Source organism: Monodelphis domestica, chromosome 2 (assembly GCF_027887165.1).
Source record: "Monodelphis domestica isolate mMonDom1 chromosome 2, mMonDom1.pri, whole genome shotgun sequence".
NCBI lineage: Eukaryota > Metazoa > Chordata > Mammalia > Didelphimorphia > Didelphidae > Monodelphis > Monodelphis domestica.
The window spans coordinates 185,940,378-185,962,560 of NC_077228.1; the positions used below are offsets into that span (position 1 = coordinate 185,940,378).

The window sequence follows — 22,183 nt, forward strand, 5'->3', positions numbered from 1 at the left end:
TTTACTGGTAACCCATGGTATTCTAAAATGTCTGACTCTGACAAGCTATTAACATTCTTGAGACATAGTTGAGTTAAGCTCCTCATGGGAGAAATTTCTTTTTTCATCTAAAAACTTCACACAACAAAAAAAGATTTCTTTCCATCATGATCCATCTAATGTCCCATGATCAATAGAAGTAAGAAGGCAACATATCACAAATGGAAAGAAACAACTTTGCCTTAACAAAAGTGCAATCCAGTTTGATCAATGATCTTTACAAGAAAAGCTAACTCTTAGCAAATATGCTAATCCCAAATCAATTCATTATATGGAGTATTTTGGTTCTGGAAAGACCCTAGGGCATAAGAGGAAAAATAACAGTGATTTCAGATAGGCATTTTTGCCTTTTATGTCTAGCAGTTTTCTGTGTGCAACATAGAGTCAACCTGGGTTGCACAGTGGAGGTAGCACTGAGCCTGAAGTCAGGAAGACCTAAATGGAAATTAGACTTTCATATTCTTCCTAGTTTTGGTAGTCTAACCAAGTTACTTAATTTGTTTCCATTTCCTCAACTGAAAAATGGGGATAATAATGGCATCAAACTCCCAAGATGGTCGTGAAGATCAAATAAGATAATATTTGTAGTGTTTAGCACAGTACATAAAGCATAGTAGGTGCTTTTATTATCATTAATATCACTGTTGTTATTAATACTCTTTTCCCTTCCCTTAATTGTTAACAGTCCATCATGCCTTGTTCTCTGATCAACTTGAACTGTTAGTGTTTTCTTTTTTGCCTCTCCCTCTACCAATTATTTCCTAATCTTATACTGTAATAGAGCTAAAGCCCACAAATCAGCACTTATTGAGTGACCATTATATTCAGGGTAATATGTTAAGGGCTCAGGCACTGTTAAAAACAGCAAGAAAAGGGTAGGTAGTTAGCACAGTGAGCAAATCACTTAACCTGTTTTGCCCAGCCCTTGCCATTTTTCTGTCTTAAAATTAATATCAAGACAGAACTTAAAAAAAAAAAAAGCACAGCAAAAAGCAACTGGCTGATAAAATACTGGCCAAGATGAATAAATATTGGAAAATGGATGATTAGAAAACCTAGATAAATTTTAAGAATGAAAGTTAAAAGTTGTTGTTTAAGAAGAGCTATGGGGATAGAAATTACATCAGATAACCTCTGAAAAAAGCCTGGTGAATGTTGTCAGATATCATTGAGGGATGAATGCTATCAAGTAGAATTTCAAGGAATTCAACTCACAAAACCCAGCCCCATTCCTAAAAAAATTCCCAGAAGTAGGTTATTATTTCCATCCAGAAGTTGCTTCATTGCCAGCTGGCAGAGATTTAACCAGGGGTTAAATCAGGGATTCCTCATCTCTTTTGTGTCACGGACCCCTTCTCGTAATGTTGTTTTTTTTTTTAAGCATAACATAAAATACAATAGAGTAGAAATGAAATCAATTATATTGAAATGTAGTAATAAAGTATAAAACAAACAAAAAACTCAAATTCACAGACTCCAGGTTAAGAACCCTTGTATAAGGTGGAAGAGAGCTCTCCTCAGAAAGGATTTTTTGATTTTATTCCTTCTCAGATGACACTTAATTATCTACCCCAAACAGAATCTTTTCTTTGGCTAATCTGAACAAAAAAGAATGTTCACTTACTTAAGTCAGAAAATTGAGAACTCATGGTATGTACTCCATCCAATAACAAGCCAGAAGTCAAAGAGCTTGGACTTGGACTTAAGTCAAGTAAATCACAGGATGGGGCAGAAGGCTCACAGTTATTCTGCAAACGAACAAACAAACAACCAGGTTTAGTTAAAAATAACAACAAGCATCAAATGTTCCCTCTAAGAGTGTTGGGAAAGATCCTTTTTTTGAGGAGTTCCCTTGAGGAGATTATGTTAATCACACTTAAGTAGTATTAAGCAATGCTGAGATCTGAACCCAAGCCCTCTGACCCTCTAAATACTTTCCACTGCACTTAAATAACATTATACTGTTGTCAACGTGGAAATCTAGAGACCCCCAGTTTATTTAGTTGGGAGATAGAAACCCCAGGTTTTGACCTTGTCACAGGAGAGTTTTCCCCCTGAGGGAAGGTCCCACTTCACCAGACAAATAGACAATCTGCTTCAGGTGAGAAATAAATCCAAACTGAAGTTGAATGACTCTTTGGAGTAGTAGGCAGGGCATCAGTCTCCCAAGCTGAAGGTCCCTAGTTTGATCCTTGGAAGGAGGGTGTGACATACCAGGAAAGGCTTCTGGAGACAAAGAGTCTCTCGACTTCAGATTGGGTTTATCTCCCACCTAAAGGGGATTGTCTATTTGTCTGGTGAAGTGGGACTCCCCTCAGGGGGAAAACTCTCCTGGGACAAGGTCAAAACCTGGGGTTTCTACTTCCCAACTAAATAAACTGGGGATCTCTAAATTTCCACGTTGACACTGTATTCTGGAAATGTTAAAAAGTCATTTGTGTATAGGATGTTAAAATACTTACCTTCTGGGCTTCCCGTAGGCTCTGATTTTGCTCCTGATATCGTTGTTGATTTCGAGAAAACCTGATTTTAAAAAAATATATACATTCTTATTTTTAAAAAAATAGAATTTATGTATTGTTAACCTAAACTAAGGAGCTGTAAATAAAGTATTATGTTTATGTTCCCTCTATGGTAGAAGTATAAAACATATGAAGTCCATAATACTCCTAAGTGTGGCACGACCCAGATTAAAATATAATTGGGAAATATTTAACAAAATAAACAAAAGTACAATGAAGACATAGATGATATCACATTTAAAAACATGGTCTGCAGGCATCTTTTTTTTTTTTAACCCTTACCTTCTGTCAGAGAAGCAATACTAAGGAATGACAGAATTAATACTAAGGATTGGTTCCAAGGCAGAAGAGTGGAAAGGGCTAGATGTTTGGGGTTAAGTGACTACTTTCCCAGGACCACACAGCTAGGAAGTGTCTAGGGCAAAATTTGAACCCAGGTCCTCTTGACTCCAGGTCAGGCTCTCTGTGCACTAAGCTACCTCACTGCCCCTCTGTAGTATTCTTTATGTACATATTAGTGGTCTCCATTTCAACATGAGAGCATTATTGCTCTATAAGAGAAGATCTCAATAAATGTTAGAATAAAAATTTTGAGGAGGGCCAGGAAGTGGCACATGGTTCTACACTTGTGATTTCATCTCTAAAAGGAACTCCCCACGTAGAATCTTCCTTTAGGGAAGTTGGACATCTTTATCTTATGACCTTAGAGAGTTGCCTGACACAATTGGGACTTGTCTAGAAATAGTAAGCAAGAGTTAAATGCAAGTCTTCTTGATTCCACAGCTGGCCCTATTCTATATTGGCTTTCTAGTTCTCAATAAATGATGGAAATGAATTTTTTTGTTATTGTTCTAGACTTGTAATTTCTTGGATACATGGAACTCCTTCTGGGGAAGCTTCTACCAATGGCTATTCACTTCAGACACTGGGTATTAAGTGCTTACTAGATTTTTAGCATTCTGGTTGTCTGTTATGCCCAAGAGTCACAATGGAACTAAGGCTCTTATGCAAAATGCTGGTGTTGTTCTAGTTGTCCCAGTTCCATTTAAAAGAGAAAAAAAAAATTAGGACTGGGCTTATGACTTCATTAATAAACAGAACTCTCTCCACTAATACAGGTTAGTGCCTCTGCAATTTATGGTTTTAGAAAGTTGCCTAGAGAACTTAGAAAAGAACTTAGAAGTTCTGTGACTTGCCCAAGGTCACATAGCCACTTAGGTGTTAGAGGAGGAACTGGAACCCATTTTTTAAAAATTCCAAGTCCATCTCTACCTCTAATATTAAAAGTTAAGTCAAAATGAATTGCTACACACGCACAGTCCCTTGATAGCACTTAAGTTTGTTGAGATTTGGGATTTTTTTTTAGTGTGTTTCTGTATCTCTGATGTCTAGCATGATATGTGGCATGTAGCAGGGACTTCATGAATGCCTATCCACTGACTGATGTATAAATGCAAAACTGCTGTCTATAACATCCTTGACTTTTTGATGTGGATGTTGTGTATCTTCAGCCAGCCACGGAGGTCCTACAAGGTAAGGAGGATGCCTTACTCCATTAAGCTGGGAGCTTCCCAGGGATACCCATTTTCTTCCATGCACTTTCCTTGGAATTAAGCACAGAACCCTTGACCCAGTGGGCTTGAATGACTGAGGTAAAGCTGAGTGGAGAAAGACAACCCAACTTATACACACCTCTCATATCCAAGGAGAGCATGATTCAAATCCTCATTTACTTGAATAAGCTCCATTGTCACATCCTCATTCTCTACTACGGCCAGCAGGTCCATGATCCTTTCTTGCATGTCCCGACCAGTCTTATACAATTTCTGTCCAGAAAAAGAGAAAATCTAAATCAGGAGTGCCCTAAAAAGAATAAATTTATGCAGGACAACTTGATACAAGTCAAGCTAACTAACCCAACTCTATATAAGGCATTGTGCTTGGCACTGGTTGCTACAAAGACAAAAATGAAAAATGTCCTGTCCTTAGAAAGCTGATATTCTACTAGGGAAGACAGATGAATAAAAGTATGGCAATTTGGGAAAAGGAGAAATTCCTACCACCAGGGCAATAACAAAAGGTTTTCTGAGATGAGTCTTGAAGCTTGTCAGAGTTGCTTAAGAGGCAAAGGTAATTAAGAGCTGTATTTTAAGAATAAAGGAGGAACTATATAAAATATTGAATGCTGATATCAGGGAACAAAGAGATGGCTCATTTACTTGGAATATGGTACATGGGAGAGTAAATAATCTGAAATATGTCTGGAAATGAAGAATAGAACTAGTTTGTAAAGTGTTTTATATATCAGCCTGATTTTATCATAGAGACAACAAAAGCTTCATGAGCAGAAAAACAAGGGTCAGCCTGGTAAATCAAAAGCCTTTGGACCTGGGGAAACTATGACCAAAAATATCCCTCGAGAAGATTTGTTCTTAATACTATACCATTTGGATTTCCAATACTGCTGTTACATTGTGTTTTTCAAGCCTTTCCCCTCATTCCTTTGTCCTGACAATCAATGAAATACCATCATATTCCTTGCCCCATGGCATCCTCTAAAATTGGCACAATTAAGATTGAGAATCTAAGATTCATCTTTTCTGATAAACAAATCTGTCTCCAACCAAGTATGTCCTGGGGATCGAATGGCTATATCCTTGATTCATCCATTAAGATAAACCATGGAAGTTAATCTTAACCAGACCTAATTAGATTTCTCCACCTAGATCAACAAGGATATTGGAATCTTGTGATTAGGCATGTGACTTGTCCCCCATCATGATAAAAGGATCAGGGAGGAACAGGTAAATATTAGCTCACCTCCTCATTAGGTATTTACCAATGAAATGTCTTGGGCTGTCTAGGGAAAGGCTAAATAATGAACTTTCAGAACTCAAAGCTCTGAATTTACTGTCTTTGATCAATGAGAGATCATGGACCAATTTATTTAATGGTTATTGCCAGCCTAATAAATCCGTTGATTTTTCTTACTCAGAACCCAATCTCTCAGAATTCTTACTCATTACATCTTGCTTATCGAAGAGGGGTTCTAGAAGACAGTAGTCAACAGTGCTGAGTAACTAGTAACCATTTCTTTCTACTATGCTTAAGTATTTCTAAGATTTGTTTCTCCATTAGAATGTAAGCTTTGTGAAGTTATCAAACGTTCATAGATTACTTCTTTATCTACTTTTTAATCAGTTTTAGGAAAAGATGTTGCCAAGTGACCGAGACTGGGAAAGCAGATCTGCAGGAGAGAAAATGTTCTAAGAACCATCATGATTCCAGACAATCTAAGAAGATGAGAGCAATAGAAAATGTCCCCAGAAATGAGATACTACAGTATCTTTGAGTGAGCCCATGATTTAGTAAACTGAACCATGAGGTCACCCATCCCCTTCAGTCTTTTATGTGCCAATATTATACAGTGATTGTACAACTCTGGTGCCAAGAAGTGGGATGGTCCCCAATGGCTCCTTATCAATCACTTAAAATATGTTAAGAAACACCTTCCATGAAATGCATAATCCCTTAGAGCCCTTCAATATCTTGTTGAGACAATACTGAAATGTATAGATGGAATGATTCACTGGGGAGACTAATATATCTATCAAAGAATCAGAAGGGAGAATATGTAAACTCTATATTGATTTGTGCCTTCTGGCCCCCAAAACAACCTTTTGATTTTAGAGCTAAAAAAAGTTTGATTTTAAGGCTAAAACTTTAACTGTAGCTCCCCCCTCTCCTCTCCCCCCTCTCCCCCCAGGCTGAGGCTATGGGTGGAGTCCTCCCTCCTTTTGTCTACATCTTTTCTCTTTGGTAAAGACAAGCAGACTGGAGAGAAGTTCTTAACAAGGATTCTCTTAGGTAATGAAGTCAGTCAGCTAGCCACTATGCTGGGAAACACCTCCCCACTTGGGGAAAAGTACACATGCACTGTGCAGCCATTCTAAAGGCTGCACCATTATTCCTGGCATTCAAAAGACTTGTCTTGAGGTCTGAGTCCTCTAATCAGAGAGGCTTGGGAAAAGGACATTGTGAAGAGGGTAAAGTGATAGAGAGGACAGAAAGTCACCCCTTTTTCCTGGAGCCAGGGACCCAGAAGGATGTGATCTCTGGCTCAGAGCTGACTCAGCCTGCTCACAGAGTTCATGATCTTCTCTCTTTCTTTCGTCTGCTTTTTGCTGTTTAAAAAAATTAATTTTATAAGATAGTCTCCAGGGGATTTTAATTATTACAACTTCCTGTGAGCAGGGATGGTTTGATTCTTTGCATTTGTATGCTTGGTGTTTAGCATAGTATCTAGAAAATGATCAGGGCTTAATAAAGACTCATGAGTTGGAGGCAGCTGGGTAGCTTAGTGGATTGAGAGCCAGACTTAGAGATTGGGAGGTCCTAGGTTCAAATCTGACCTCAGCCACTTCCTAGCTGTGTGATCCTGGGCAAGTCACTTGATCTCCATTGCCTAGCCCTTACCACTCTTCTGCCTTGGAACCAGTACACAGTATTAATTCCAAGATGGAAGGCAAGGGTTTAAAAAAAAAAAGGCTTATGAGTTGATGGCTAAGGAGAGGTCAAGGAGGCCAACAGATTTTTTTTTTAACTTAAGAAATCACATATAAAATTGGAGAGAACTGTTTCTATTGAATGATGAGTATAGAAACCACATTGCAAATGATTTAGAAGAGGACAGAAAGTAGAAGTAATGAGTGTGGACAACTTTTTCCCCCTTAAAACTGGCATTTAATGTTTACATCAATGTATACATAACACATGTACTATAATATCTGTCATACAATCTATATTTCAATATAAATTATAATATAATTTAGCATTTTTGCTGGAACTTTCTTTCTATTTAAATTATAAAGGTGTAGGTTAAATGCTCAACTTCAACTATTTCTCTTGTGGAGTGCCATATTTAAGATAAAACATTTAAAAGCTCATCATAGCAATATATTCTAATAGACGCTAAAGAAGAAAGAAGGAAATAATGATAAAAAAAATGAAGAATATATATATATACATATGTACACACACATATACATAACTTAAATAAGAAACATTATCCTACCTTCTATTCATTTAATAAAAAATGGGTTCAATGACTTCCAACTCTCCAAAATTCATGATACCAAAAAGAATAAGTGATATTTTATAGAAGACCTTAAAAATATCAATGTAGACAATTTTGGGGGAAATATAGTTGATAACTTGAGTAGATGACAGAGTCTACTGAGGATGTTTTAAAGCCTTGGAGCCTTGAAAATGTTTGTAGGCAGCAGGGAAGGAACCAGTAGATAAGGAGAGGTTAGAGATTAGAAAGAGGATGAATGTGGAGGCAAGCTGTGAATGGAGATGGGATGGAGTGGATACTTATAACAGATGGCTTGTTTTCTCAGTAAATCATGAAATGAGGTCCATAGCAGAAAGGGTGGCAGGATAGGGAGCTGTGTGCCTTCAGAAAAGAGTTTTAGAACAGCCACTGAAAGGACTGATTAACAGAGAATCAAAAAGCAATAAAAAACTGCCTTACTACAGTGAAGGACCAGAGGAGATTAGCTAACAGATTTGTTGGGGACCCAATCAGCTGCTTATATTACCTCCCTTTTAATGCATCAAACAGCATGTAAAAAAGTTGAGGAGGAAGATAATAGAATCTAGGATTAGGATATAGCAGAGGAAAAAAGGGATAATGTAGAATTGATTTACTAAAGAGTTGTATGTAGGAAGGGAGGAAGTAAAGACAGAGCACAGATGATCAAGGGGGAAAAGAAAGATGGCTAGAAGCTCTAGAATTCATAATGAGAATAAATACACATAGATAAGATAGATAGGCCTATCTTTCTCTTCCTCTCCCCTCCCTTCCCTCTAGAATTGAGAGGATATACCTTGCAAAACAGAGGAGAATTCTAAACTCAACAAAGGGGAGAAGATGATCACAGAAAACAAATGGACAGTTTGAAAATTTCAATTAGATAAAATTGTAAAGCTTTTTCATAAATATTAAGACATCAGTTAATCAATCTGAGAGAAGGCTGATTAAGACTGAATCATTGATGGTTGGGTTGTGAAGTGGTCTAATTATTAAGGAAAACAATTATATCCCCTCAAAGTGGCTAAACTGTATGGACCTGTTAACCTAGGATACCAGTACTAGATCTACCCCAAGAATGTAAAAGTCAGAGAAAAAAGTCCCAAGTATACAAATTTATTCATAGTAAAACTTTCATATTTTCAAGGAGCTGGAAACAAAATGGGAATCCATCAATTTGAAAATATCTTACAAACAGCATATTTATTGTATTATTGAATTGCAAGAAACAAAAGAGCAGCAGAATGCAGAAAACCTTGGGAAAATTTGCATATAAAGTTGTGGTGGGGAAAATGGTTGCTCTGATTCTGAAATCCCAGGTTCAAATCCCAGCTCTGCTACTTGCTATTTCTGTGATCTCAAGGAAATCACTTTATTTTCTAAACCTCAGTCTCTTCATCTGAAAAAAGGAAGAAATTAGACTAGATGATCTCTAAGGTTCCTTTCCACGAAAAATTTAGGGTCCCATGATTTCAGCTTTTGTCAAAAAGACTTCCTAATTGGTTCAATAAAATTTCTGAATTTCAGCACTAAGTCTGTTTCTGATTCTCTGTAGTCAATTTTTTTTTTTACATCAAGGGTGAGATGAAGCAATCCAAAAGAAAGCCTTCAGTGTAAAGGAACTTTTCTCTTTGTTCCTGCTCAGAGAAAACCCCAGAAATCAATCCTAACTGGTTTGCTGACAGCCTTGCTCAGTAGTGTCAAGATCAAGGAGATACAATTACTGTAAGAAGTCTAGGACAAAAAGTAGACAAGAATTTGAAATGAATTTGGAACCACCATCAATGACTTCTGACCATATATTGCTCACTTTCTCTGTCCCTCCAAAAGACAACCCAAATGTAGAATATGAAACATCCTGTATAACACTCAGCAAGACTTGGGATGAGAATTTCAAAAATGCCTTCAAAAATCAGGTCATTTTGATCTCCACAATTGATGTCTGTCTCAAAGGAGGGCCAAACCACTAGAAACCTAGACTAGATCAAGTAATGTGGGCAAAAAAGGCAGGTCAAAAGTTTCCTGAGGTTTGGCACTCTGTCAGTCTTGGTAGTTCAAAGGGAAGGAGGCAAGAATGATCCAAGCTCTCAAAGACCCAGGCTAACAGCTGCTTGTGCATACGTCAATCAGTGTGCCCCTGAAAGACCCTCATTTTGTTCTGTGTTGAAACAAAAATGGCTTTTTAGGTTACAGTGAATTTAACAACCAGCTGAAAAGTTTTTACTGAAAGAGATAACTAGCTCATTAAAAGGATTATATTCTGATGATCAGAAGGTCCTCATTCCTTCAGAAGTCACTAAAGCTTAGGAGAAGGAACTAATTTTAATCATTGCCCTACCATGGTCACAATTCAGAAGCAAAAGAAAAAAGGTGCCAGCCTCGATCCCTGGAAAAGTTTGAATAGGAAGGAAAGTTGAAAAAATTGAAGAAGAAAAGAATTATCATCTGATATCCTATTGCATGTTAATCTGATCATACAAAGAGCCTGGGAAGGAAAGTTGAAAAAATTGAAGAAGAAAAGAATTATCATCTGATATCCTATTGCATATTAATCTGATCATACAAAGAGCCTGGGAAAATATGTCTCTTATCCTCTCTATCCTACTAAATTCCTACACCATAATTTGGAAGAATATAATATTGGAGCTGAAAGAAATCTGGAGAGAATCTCTAGGCCACCCTTCTGTGCTTAGTTGTCAAGAATACTAGACGTAAGAGTCAAAAGATCTAGAATCCTGGCTCCTACCCATGTGATTGTGGACAGGTCATCTAAATTCTCTGAACTTCAGTTTCCTCATCTGAAAAATGAACATCATAATTCTTGTGCCAAGGAAAGTCCTTTGTAAATCATAAGTCGCTATGAAAAATGTGAGCTGTGACTATTATGACCCATATGTAACTTTGACAACCTTCCCAATCAGAAGGTAATTCCTGATCACCTCTTTTTCATGTTGCTCCTTTTTTTTTCTTGTTCAGACCTTCAGCAGATTATATATTAACATTCTTTGCATTTCAGTTCCCTTGTCAGTATTCTTTTCCCCAAAATAATCTTGAAGCCTTACTTTCAAAATCTTTTTTTATCTGGAACTTCCCAAGTCCCTGTTCTCTCTCTTCATTCTTTATACAACCAAAACCAACTGATTTCCTGCTATATGCAAAGAGCAAGGCTAGACGATATGATGAATACAAAAAAACATAGGACTCAGTTACTGATCTCAAGAAACTTACAAGTGAGGGAAGTTAGGTGGTTTGGAAGATTTGAGAGCCAGGCCTAGAGATGGGAGGTCCTAGGTTCAAATCTGGCTTCAGACAATTCCCCATTGGGTGACCCTGGGCAAGTCCCTTAACCCCATTTGCCTGGCCTTTGCCTTTCAGTCTTAAGAGTTGTTACTAGAAAGGAAAGTAAGGGTTTGGAATAAAAGAACAAAAACAAGACTAACACTAAAACAAAGTAATCTTTTCAAGGTTAAACAGGTCAAAGTAGCAGGGTCAGGATTTGAAACCATAGCCTGAGACTCCAAAGTTAGATTCTTGAAAAGTTAACTAATAAATTAGACAACAAATCATCAATATCTCAACAATTTCTTCATAGTGTGGAAACTCCATAACCATAACCAATCAGTATTTCACTAGATAAGCCTTAATGAATTTCTTGAGGCTCAAAAAGGAATGAGTAACTTGCCCCTAGTCACACAGCAACTAAGACTGAATGAGATAAGATTCACCTAGGTCTTGACATCAAGTCAAGGATTTTAAGCTATGCTGTACCATGAGGAAGACAGAAAATAAATGGCACTGGAGTTGATGGAGACAGGGCTTCACAATTCTCTTCAACCCTGAATTAGCTATGATTTTTAATATATTTATTTTGTCTTTTGACTATATTTGACAAGCTGAAGCATCCCAGAAAAGGGTTATCAGTACAATCTTAATAGTAATAATAATGGGGATAGGAACTGAATCTATGCTTTAACTGGTGAAGGGAACCTTTGGGATAAAGAAACCATCTTCATCAATGCAAGTAGCCACCTTCTTTGCACCTTATAAATTTAGAGAATTGTCTAGAGCCAAATTTTCAATCTGAACGTTTAAAATGTAAATTGGGAAATGATTTTTTAAATAAATAAAAATACAATAACAAAAATAATGTTAACTTGTGGTTTTCTAAATAGATAACATAGATCTGTTTATATAATTCTTTGATACCAATGCCTAGAGTGGCTAGAGCACTTGGTCTAAGTGACTTGTTCATGGTCACACAGTTAGCATGTGTCAAAAGTAGGACTTGAGGGGCAGTGAATAGAGCACCAGGACTGGAATCAGGAGAACCTGGGTTCAAATCTGATCCCAGACACTTCCTAGTTGTGTAACCCTGAGCAAGTCCTAAACCTTATTTGCCTAACCTTTACCCTCCTGTCTTAAGAGTTGTTATTAAGACAAAAAGTAAGAATTTTTTTAAAAAGGGACTTGAACTAAGATTTTCTTCACTCTAAGACTTATGCCACATGGTCTCTCAGCGATAATAGCAGAGAAAATAACAAACGACGTCTCTTTATTTATTATCTCAAAGTTTACAAATATCTCATTTGATCTGCACAATGAACCTCCCTCTACTCCTTTGAAGTTCATTCAATCTAACTATATCACCTACTCTAGATCCTAGTAAGATTTATCTACTATTCTCCAAATCATTCTATATCCGTTTTCAAGTTCTATAGCTGGCTCACATTCTTCCCCTCCATCCCAACTCCTACCCTTATACCAGGGAATTTCAACATATCTGATCTTGTCTTATACTCAACCTCAGCCACACACAAGAATGGCCACAGCTTGGATCCTACATCACCTGCAAATACTCTATTTCCATGATTAAAAATTCTGAAATTCCTTTCACTGATCAAAACTTACTATCATTCTGTCTCTCCCTATACCCCACTCCTCCCAAACCCATTCTTTACCTATTTGGTTTTTATGCAGTCATTTCTGACTCCTCTTGACACCATTTGGGGTTTTCTTTTTTTTTTTTAATAAATTATTTTATTTGGTCATTTCTGAGCATTTTTCATTGGAGACAAAGATCATTTTCTCCCCCCCCCCCCATCCCATTTGGGGTTTTCTCGGCAAAGATACTGGAGTATTTGACCATTTCCTTATTTGGTTCATTTTTCAGATGAGGAAACTGAGGCAAACAGGCTCATACTTGCCCAGGGACTGCAGATCTCTCTGTTCCTCTGTTCTCTGCCAGTCCATCACTCCTGCTCTGGCCTCACTTTCTTTCTGTCACTCTCCTGACATTATAGTACTATAATATAGTATGTTGTCCTCTATTTGAGTTCTTAGCTCCCTTGTGTAGTCACCACACAAGTTATACCAAATCCCAACCTCGAATGATTTCCACCATCAGCCTCATGTGTTCCCATCCATGTGCTGCCAAACAGAACTGGAGAAAAATCAGTTTTTCTGACTGAATCTACCATAAACTTGTCATCAATCTTACTTGTATCCTAGATGAATAAAAGGAACCTTTTTATTCCTTTCTGATTCTCTTTTGCCCATCTCGAAGCAACCATTTTTAAAATCTCTTTTCTCAAGGCTCTCATTTCACCTCTTCCCTGAGAATTTTACCTCTAACTCTACTGGGAAAACAGAGTTCATTTGCCATAAATCCCCTATTTCCCACTCTCTGCTTATCAACATCTCTTGGCATCAGCTCCAATTATTTCCTGCTTTAATTCAGTCAACTGTAAAATGAGCTGGAGAAGGAGACAGCCAATCACTGCAGTACTTTTGCCAAAAAAACTCCATAAGGGGTCATGAACAGGCAGATGTGACTGAATAACAACAATGAAGAAATGACCTTTCTCTTCACCAAATATGCAGTCTTTGTTTTTTTTAAACCATTACATTCAGTCATAGAATTAATTCTAAGAATCAGTTCCAAGAAAGAAGAGCAGTAAAGGCTAGGCAATGGGGGTTAAGTGACTTGCACAGGAAGTATCTGAAGCTAGATTTGAATCCAGGATCTCCCATCTCTAAGATTGGCTCTCTATTCAGTCCTACCAAGCTGACCCTCTCGCAATCTTCAATTCCTCTCTACTGATTCCTTCCCTGATGATTATAGAAATGCACAAGCCTCTACTATCCTTAAAGAAGACCTCACTTGATGTATTACCTCCTCTTGTCCCTCCCAAACAATCACCCTCTGCCAAACTCCTATAAAAAAAGCTGCCTCCTCTCACTGTCCCCACTTCTTCTCCTCACTCTCACTTCTCAGCCCTTTGTAATCTGACTTCAGACCTCAGTCCTCCAACTCAAGTAGTCCCTTCCCAATTAACCAATGGGCTCTGCTTTTTTTTTTTTACGGTAAACATTTATTAAGCTTTAATTTTCACAATATCTTATTTCAGTTCTGAAATCAGCCTACAAATATTTCACTACATAACATCAATCTGGTGATCATTGAATAAATAAAGGAATGTATATATACCTTTGTAAAAATAAGTTTGATATATTCAGGATTCCCAACAATGACAGCAGTAGACCTGATTCCCCAAGGGTCACATGCCTTGAGTCTTATACACATCACTATCAACAAATCAAGTTGTTTTACAGAAAAGAAAAGACAAAACAAAACAAAACAAAAAAATCCCCACGGCTTTTACAAACTTAATTTCTATCTAAATCTGCAATCAGGCGTATGAAACAATATGAAATCACTAATATCAGTGCTGACAACTGGTGTCAATTAAAAGATGCAATTTCCAGTTCGTTATAGGGCAAATGAGGATCATTGTCTCATTGGATGTTGAAGGGTGCTTATCAACATTACCATCATAAGAATTCAATGAAACACAGGATTCAAGAGATTTTAACACATGCAGTTATTAAGTTGACATTACAATAAAACCTTTATATTTTTAAAAATAGACATTAAACATATGGTCCGTAACTCCATTAGCTGCCAAATATAGAGAACTCATATGTGATGTGGAACCACAATCAGAAACAATGCCATTGGAGAGCCTAAATTGGTACCAGTCTACATTCCACAGGACAGGGCATCGACAAGGTGTTTTGATAGCTAAACAGTCAAAAAGAATGTGAAATTCAGGAACAAGGCTGATTTATACCAGATATTATACAGCATACAGAATGACACCCAATACCAATTAAAAGCACTGTATCACATTCAGAAAAGAGAAAGAATTCCATTATGTATAGGCGAGAGGCGAAGCTCTGAAATTTACAAACTGCCATAGAACAAGGGACTTTTGTAGAATTGGGAGACATTTCAATGAACACCCATAACGTTCTGCTCTGTAATGGGCTCTGCTTTAACAAATCTTAGGGCTTCTTCTCAATCCTTATCTTTCTTGACCTCTCTGCAGCCTTTATCACAACTGATCCATTCTCTCTTACCAGCTATGACTGAAATGTAGAGAAAGAGCCCATATTGGAGGTCTGCAAGGTCTATCCCACTTCCAGGACTCTGATTTTAGGGAAGAATTTTAGAGCTCAAAATGCAATAAAAAAAATCATTTCCAACATCACACCATACCTGTAAGAGTTCCATGTCTTCCTGATTTTCTGATCCAGGTGTATTCTCCACCAATATGGCAGACATTACTTTCACATTCATTTTCACCATATCTACTTCACTGTGCAATTTTCCAATCTGTTCAGAGAAATAAATTGGTCAGGGTGATGCCTAAAGAATAAATGCATTTTCTGCCTTTGAGAGATGTGTGCTCTGCTGAGAATTCTTTGGTACCACTTCAGACAGACATATGAAATGATGAAAAAAGAAAAAAATTGTAAAAAAAACTAGAATGTTAGACAGTTGCAAAAGTCAAGCTCACCCCAGAAAATAGGAGAAAATGCTCCTCCTTCTTTGCTGAGATGGAGGGGCTTTGGGTATGGAAGGCCTATACTCATAAGATTCAGAACTTCTTTTTCCTTCTCTTTCCTTTTTTATTTTTTGCTCCACAGAAGAGTTTTCTGGGGTGGGAAGAGGAATGGGATATGTTTAGAAATGAAGGTAAAGGGGAAAGCTAGGTGGCTCAGTGGATTGAAAGCTAGGCTTAAAGACAGGTGGTCCTGAGTTCAAATATCACCTCTGCTACTTTCTAGTTATGTGATCCTGGGCAAGTCACTTAACTACCATTACTAGCCCTTACCACTTTTATGCCTTGGAACCAATACATAGTATTGATTCTAAGACAGATGATAAGGGTTAAAAAAAGAAAAAGAAATGAAGATAGATTCCAAGCTGTGTGACCCAAGGCAAGTCATTTAACCTCTATCTGCCTACCCCTTGCTCTTTTTCTTGAGTCCTTACTAAGATAAAAAGTAAAGCTTAAAAAAATACAAAAGATGAATAAAATTTAGAAAGCAAACAGATGGCCAAAGTTTTTCCAGAAGTCACTTAACACCTATAAACACATTCTCTCTCTCTCTCTCTCTCTCTCTCTCTCTCTCTCTCTCTCTCTCTCTCTCTCTCTCTCTCTCTCTCTCTCTCTCTGTCTCTGTCTCTCTCAATATCCCTCTCCCTCTCAAATCTTAATGCAGTTTTAAAACCAAGGCTTTTGGAACACCCTATATACACACACATATACTACATACATGCCATATAGTCGGGCCCTCTATCCACAAGGAATACATTCAAAGACCTATTGCAGACCTACATACATCTAATTTATTGTGCTGTATCTAGTCATCTCTGCAACAACCCACAGGTCACCCTGTGACCTTTGGCTGTGAGCTTTTGCCCCATCTTTCCCTGGTCCTGAGCCCACCATTCCACTTTTTGTTTGTAACTATCATGTTGCTATGAATATACTTTCCCTCTGCCTTTCCAATGTTATCCCTATGCATTCGTCTTCCTTTATTGCAACGTAAGCTCCTTGGGGGAAGGTATTATTTTGATAACTTTATTTTGATCCTTTAATGTGCAATTCAATTCCTGCCATATGGCAAGTGCTTACTAAGTGCTGTTTCCCTTGCTGCCCATAGCCACTTTACATTCCTTCAACCATTACCACTTAACAACCTCTTTTTCTCTTGAAGTTCATTCAATCCTCTTTGTCACACAGTCAAGATTCTGGTAGCTGTGACCTATGGCTATCCAGGAAACTTTCTTTTCTTAAAAAATTCTTTCCCTGGCATATCACATTTTTCTCCTCTATTCCAGTCCTCAAACAAACAGTTCCTCAATTGACTTATTTTCCATGACTGCTTGATGACACTTCCTCTAGACAGAGATAAATTACCCTCAATCTTGCTGTCACCCACAAATGTCCCACTTCCAGGGTTGTGAACTCTTTTGTGAAATCCTTTTATCTGATCATAATCTTTTGTTATTTCATCTTTTCTTCTGCCTTGTTACTCCTAGCCCAGTTCTTCTTCACAGTGATCTCTGATCCTTCTCTATTCCTTCAGGTCTTTCCCAGGTCATCACTCTGAACTGACTACACTTTCATCCCTCCCCCATGCTGTCCTCTTAGTGAGCCAGTTCGTTTCTGCTCTATTTCTTTCTTATCCTATTGCTGATCTTGATCTGCCAAGCCCTATATTGAATTATATCTACCATCTATCACCTTCACTTTTATTCTCATGCAGTTTCACTCAGCTAGTAAAATATCACAAAACTATACTAACTAGATCCACTATAAATATGTTCCATAATCTCAACAAGGCCCTCACTATATAGCAAGGCAATCTTTTTTAAACTTCTCTAATTGATTCACTGTCCCACTCAACCATTGGAGTTTTTCCAAACTTCTTTATCCCTCCTCAAATCTTCCATGAGCCTCCTTCCCATCACCATCTCAGCTGAGAGCTTCACCTTATATTTCACTGAAAAAAAAATGAGGTCATTCACTGAGAGCTCCTTCTTCCCTCCTGGCTCCTCATCTCAAATCACTCAGATGCCTTCCCCCATTATCTTTTCCTTCATCTCTCTCTCACCTGCTGAGTTGGTTCTTCCCTTTGACAAAGCAAAACCCTCCATGGAAAGTGATCTCATTCTACGTGTCTTTTTCCAACTTTCTCCTATCATCCCTAGTCTTTCACCAATTTTCCATCTCTTCTTGTTCTATTGGCTTGTTCCCTATTACTTACAAACATATCCATGACTACTCCATCCTCAAAAAATCCTCACTTGATCTCTCCTCAGGACCGATCTCACTTTCCTTTTATAGCTAAAGTCTTTGGGAAAGAATCTATTTACAGGTGCCTTTTCTTCCCTTCTTCACATTCTCTTCTTAACTCTTTGCAATCTGGCCTCCAACCTCACCACGTGACTTTAATTGTCCTCTCTAAAGCTACCAGTGATTTTTAATTTGCTAAATCTAAAGGCCTTTTCTCAGATTTCATCCTTCTTGTCCTCTCTGCTGCCTCTGACATTATCAACAATCCTTCTTCACCTCAATTCTCTCCTTTCTAAGTTTTTATGACACTATTCTCATCTGGTTTTCCTATTTGTCTGCCCACTTCTGTTCAATCTACTTTCCTGGATATTTATCCTGGTCTCTACCAATAATGATGGGTGTCCCCCAGGACTATGCCTTAGACCCTCTTCTATTCTCCTTTGCTAGTGATTTCATCAGTCCCTTTGGATTCAATCGTCATTTCTACCTAGATAATTCTCAAATCTATTTATCTTCCTCTAACCTTTCTTTTGCCTTCTAGTCTTACATCCCCAACTATCTCTTTAACTATATCTATGTTTCATGGACATCTTAAAATCTAAATATCAAAATATCTAAAAGTAAACAACTTCTCTTTCCTCCAAAACATTCCCTTCTTTCTAACTTGAATACTACTGTATAGAGGAGAATATGATCTCCCCATTCACCCATGCTGGCAACCTAGGTGAGTCATTCTCATGTTCCCATCTCCAATAATCAATGTGTTGCCAATTTTAAGGATTCTAAATTTGCAATACCTTTCATATATGCCTCCTTCTCTCTTTGCACTGTCATGACCCTAGGTCAGGCCCTCATTACCTTATACCTAGATTACTGAAACAGTTTGCTAGTTGATCTTCCTGATTCAAGTCTCTTCCTATTCCAGTTCACCCTCCACTCATCTATCAATTCAATTTTCCTATAGTAGAGGTCTGATCCTATTCAATAAACTCCAATGGCTTCCTCTTCCCTTTAGGATTACATATACAATTCTGTTTCACTTTCAAAGTCTCTCATAACCTTCTCTTCTCTTCTCTTCTCTTCTCTTCTCTTCTCTTCTCTTCTCTTCTCTTCTCTTCTCTTCTCTTCTCTTCTCTTCTCTTCTCTTCTCTTCTAGCCTTCTTAAGCTTTGCTCCCATTCAAAAACTCTACCAATGCAGAGGCACTGGCCTTCTAGGTATTGCATGAACAAGAAACTCCATCTCCCAACTCTGAATCTTTTCACTGACTGTCCCTCATGTCTGGAGTGCTCTCCTTTACTTATCTTAACCTCCTGGACTCCTTCCAGTCTCCCCTAGAATCCCACCTTCGGTCAAGAAGCCTTTTCCTATCCCTTCATAATCCTAATGCTTTTCCAATGAGGTTGCTGCCAAGTTATCCTGTATGTATAACATGTATACAATTGTTTGCATGTTGTCTTTCCAATTAGACTGTGAGATTTTTGAGGGCAGGGACTGTTTTTGCCATTCTTTGAATCCAACAGAGATTATTAGCACAATGACTGCCACATAGTAACAAGTGCTTAATAAAAGACTTTTCACTATTTCATTCATTCATGCAATCATTCATCCATCCATTCATTCGATAAAGAGGTTATATGGAAATAGAACGACCCCACTGGATTTATAATCAGAAGATCTAGGTTTAAATCGTGACTGATACCTATGGGACCATATGCAAGTCAGTTCAACTCTCTGAGCTATAATTTTCTCCTCTGTGAAAATTGGATGGGATGTTTTTGGTTTAGAATCCCCTGAAGGGTTCTTAACCTGGGGTCTGGACACATTTATTTTAGCAATATTTTTATAACCACATCTTTTTCTTTTCTTTTTTTCTTTTTAGAACCCCTTATCTTCTGTCTTAATATCAGTTCTAAAACAGAAGAGCAGCAAGGGTTAGGCAGTCAGAGTTAAGTGACTTGCCCAGGATCACACAACTAGGAAGTGTCTAATGCCTGATTTGAACCCAAGTCCTAGCACTCTGTCCACTGTGCTACCTAGCTGTCCCTTAGCTGTATTTTAAAATAATTGGTTTCCTTTATAATCCTATGCATTATGTTACATGCATTTAAAAACATTATTCTAAGAAGAGATCCGAAAGCTTCACTAGTTTGCCAAAGGGTCCATGACCTCAAAAAGGTAAAGAAACCCAGGATTAAATGAGTTCTAAGGTCCATTCCTACTCTACAACTATGCCATAATAATATTCCCCAATAGATAATTTCTAGAAAGGCAGAAAAAACAAGAGATTCATCTGAAGTAATATGCCTATCAGAATTACTCTCTAAGGTCCCTTTCTAGCTCTAACATTCCATGAAAATATGAGACAGGCTCATATAATGACAGCACTTAAATTTTAGCTTTAGAAAATGTAAAAGTTAGCCATCAGGAATACAATTCTTGAAACAATTGTTAGAATTGTCACCTTCTTCCCAAGCTAACACAAGTTGGGAAAAGAAGGGAGGAGGAAGGATTTGACTTGGGAAGAGGGAGAAGTTTAAGACTTAGTACAGAACTAATACATGAGCAACTGCAGGAGATGTCAGAGGAGAAAGTCTATTCATAAAGAAAACAAAAGCTGAGATTTCTAATAGCCATGTTTTATAACAGAAAAGGCTGCCATTTTCCTTGGCCTAACGCTAGTTAATAATTAATTGGGTTAATTAAGCAAGCAGTATTCATGACTCATGGATAGCATGCCCATCTCTCCCAGAGACCTAGAAAGAAGGTGGCCCCTGTATAAATGGAGATTTTGAACCTTTGGACTTCATCCCCCAGAAGTTCCTTAGTATTTCCCAAAATTTCCTTTAATCTCTCCTGCGCCTCCATGTTTGTGTGATCACGTTATTGTTTTATAAGTGGCTGTAACTCCTCCCTCATCCTCTTTTTGACCTGTGACCTGGCTGAGTTCAGGTACTTCCTTTTATTTTAGTTATTAATAAAACTTTTAAAATATAATACTTAGTTATCAAATATTAATTTAATCTTTCTACCCCAGAGTAAGCCAAAACGTTATTCCTGTCACAGCCAGTGCTTATCCTGGGCTCTCTTGCTGTTCACAGACCTGGGGCTTCAGGACCTGCAGGATGCTCTGCAATAAAAGGAATCTTCCCATACACTCATCTGCCTTCTCCTTTTGCCTCCCTCTCCTCAGAAAAATCTATTGGTCTTTCTGGAAAAAAAAAAACTTTTCTTTTTGGAATTTATTTTCTATACAGTCTCTTCCAGATCTTTAGAGGCCATTAAGAAAGAAAACAGGGTAGCTAGATGGGCCAAGGGATAGAGTGCCAGGCTATAGAGTGCCAGGCATGGAGGCAGGAAGACTCATCTTTCTGAGTTCAAGTCTGGCCACAGACACTTACTAAGCTGTGTGATCCTGGTCAAATCACTTTTCCCTGCTGGCCTCAGTTTCCTAATCTGTAAAATGAGCTGGAGAAGGAAATGACAAACCACTCCAGAGCCTTTGCCAAGAAAACCCCAAATGGGATTATGAACAGTAAGAAATTACTGAAAACAACTAAAAACAAAAAATTGGGGGGCTTTCTTTTTTGACAGTTTATATATTTTTAAAAGGGAAGAGAGGAGAATGCTCTAAAATGGTTTGAAGGCTAGATAACTAGATAATGACTAGATGATTAAAAAAAAAATGACTAGATAATTCAAAATCTATCTCTTGTCCCAAGGCTCTAGAATAATATGACTTGTCTAATAACACAAATGTAAAGAAAAAGCAAATGAAGTCAAATGTTTTATAATTAAACAATTAATGAAAACAATATAATTAAACAATTGATAAACGACTGATTTTGGTGCCAGAGATTGGATAAGGAAATGCTGGAAAGGTGGGGGATGATGTTTGAAGAATGTTGCATATACTATAAATTGTGGTCATTGGACTTCATGGTTTTACTTAACAGTTTGTTATTGTGACAAGGTAAAGGTTTTTTTTGGAGGAGTATATGTGTGTTTAGCAATGGGCATGGAGAAGATGGTCAATGTTGCATGATGTGAGAATCATATCCAGAAAGTGCCCAGGTGCCTTGCACATAGCAGACTTTTAATAAATGTTTAAGGAAATGGGGAAAAAAGGGGACTGATATAAAAGCAAAATGCATAAAAAATTTTAAAGTTTACTTAAATAACTTAAGACTTTTTTAAAAATGAGAGGCAACATGCCAGAGGGAACTGTCATTAAAGCCAGGAAGCACTGAATTTAAATCTCACTTCTAACACACATGAGATCTTGGAAAAGTCACTCAACCTTTCAGTGATCTAAGCAATTCCCTCCAGTCCTAAATTGTAGAATAGATGTCAACTTCATTGGTAGAGTTTTCTCACTAG

General features: G+C 37.6%; 1 protein-coding gene across 5 annotated transcripts in view; it reads right to left on the bottom strand.

Annotated features, from left to right (window-relative positions):
• Positions 1–22,183, bottom strand: part of TOM1L1 (target of myb1 like 1 membrane trafficking protein) — a 59,274-nt gene that overhangs the window by 10,944 nt on the left and 26,147 nt on the right. For all 5 annotated transcript variants that reach the window (XM_016430343.2, XM_016430344.2, XM_056816566.1 and 2 more), the window contains 4 exons: positions 15,215–15,331; positions 4,254–4,387; positions 2,502–2,562; positions 1,664–1,787 (listed from right to left, as the gene is read on the bottom strand). In XM_016430343.2, coding sequence (XP_016285829.1) covers positions 1,664–1,787; positions 2,502–2,562; positions 4,254–4,387; positions 15,215–15,331 — 436 coding nt within the window. The remainder of the gene's footprint in view (positions 1–1,663; positions 1,788–2,501; positions 2,563–4,253; positions 4,388–15,214; positions 15,332–22,183) is intronic.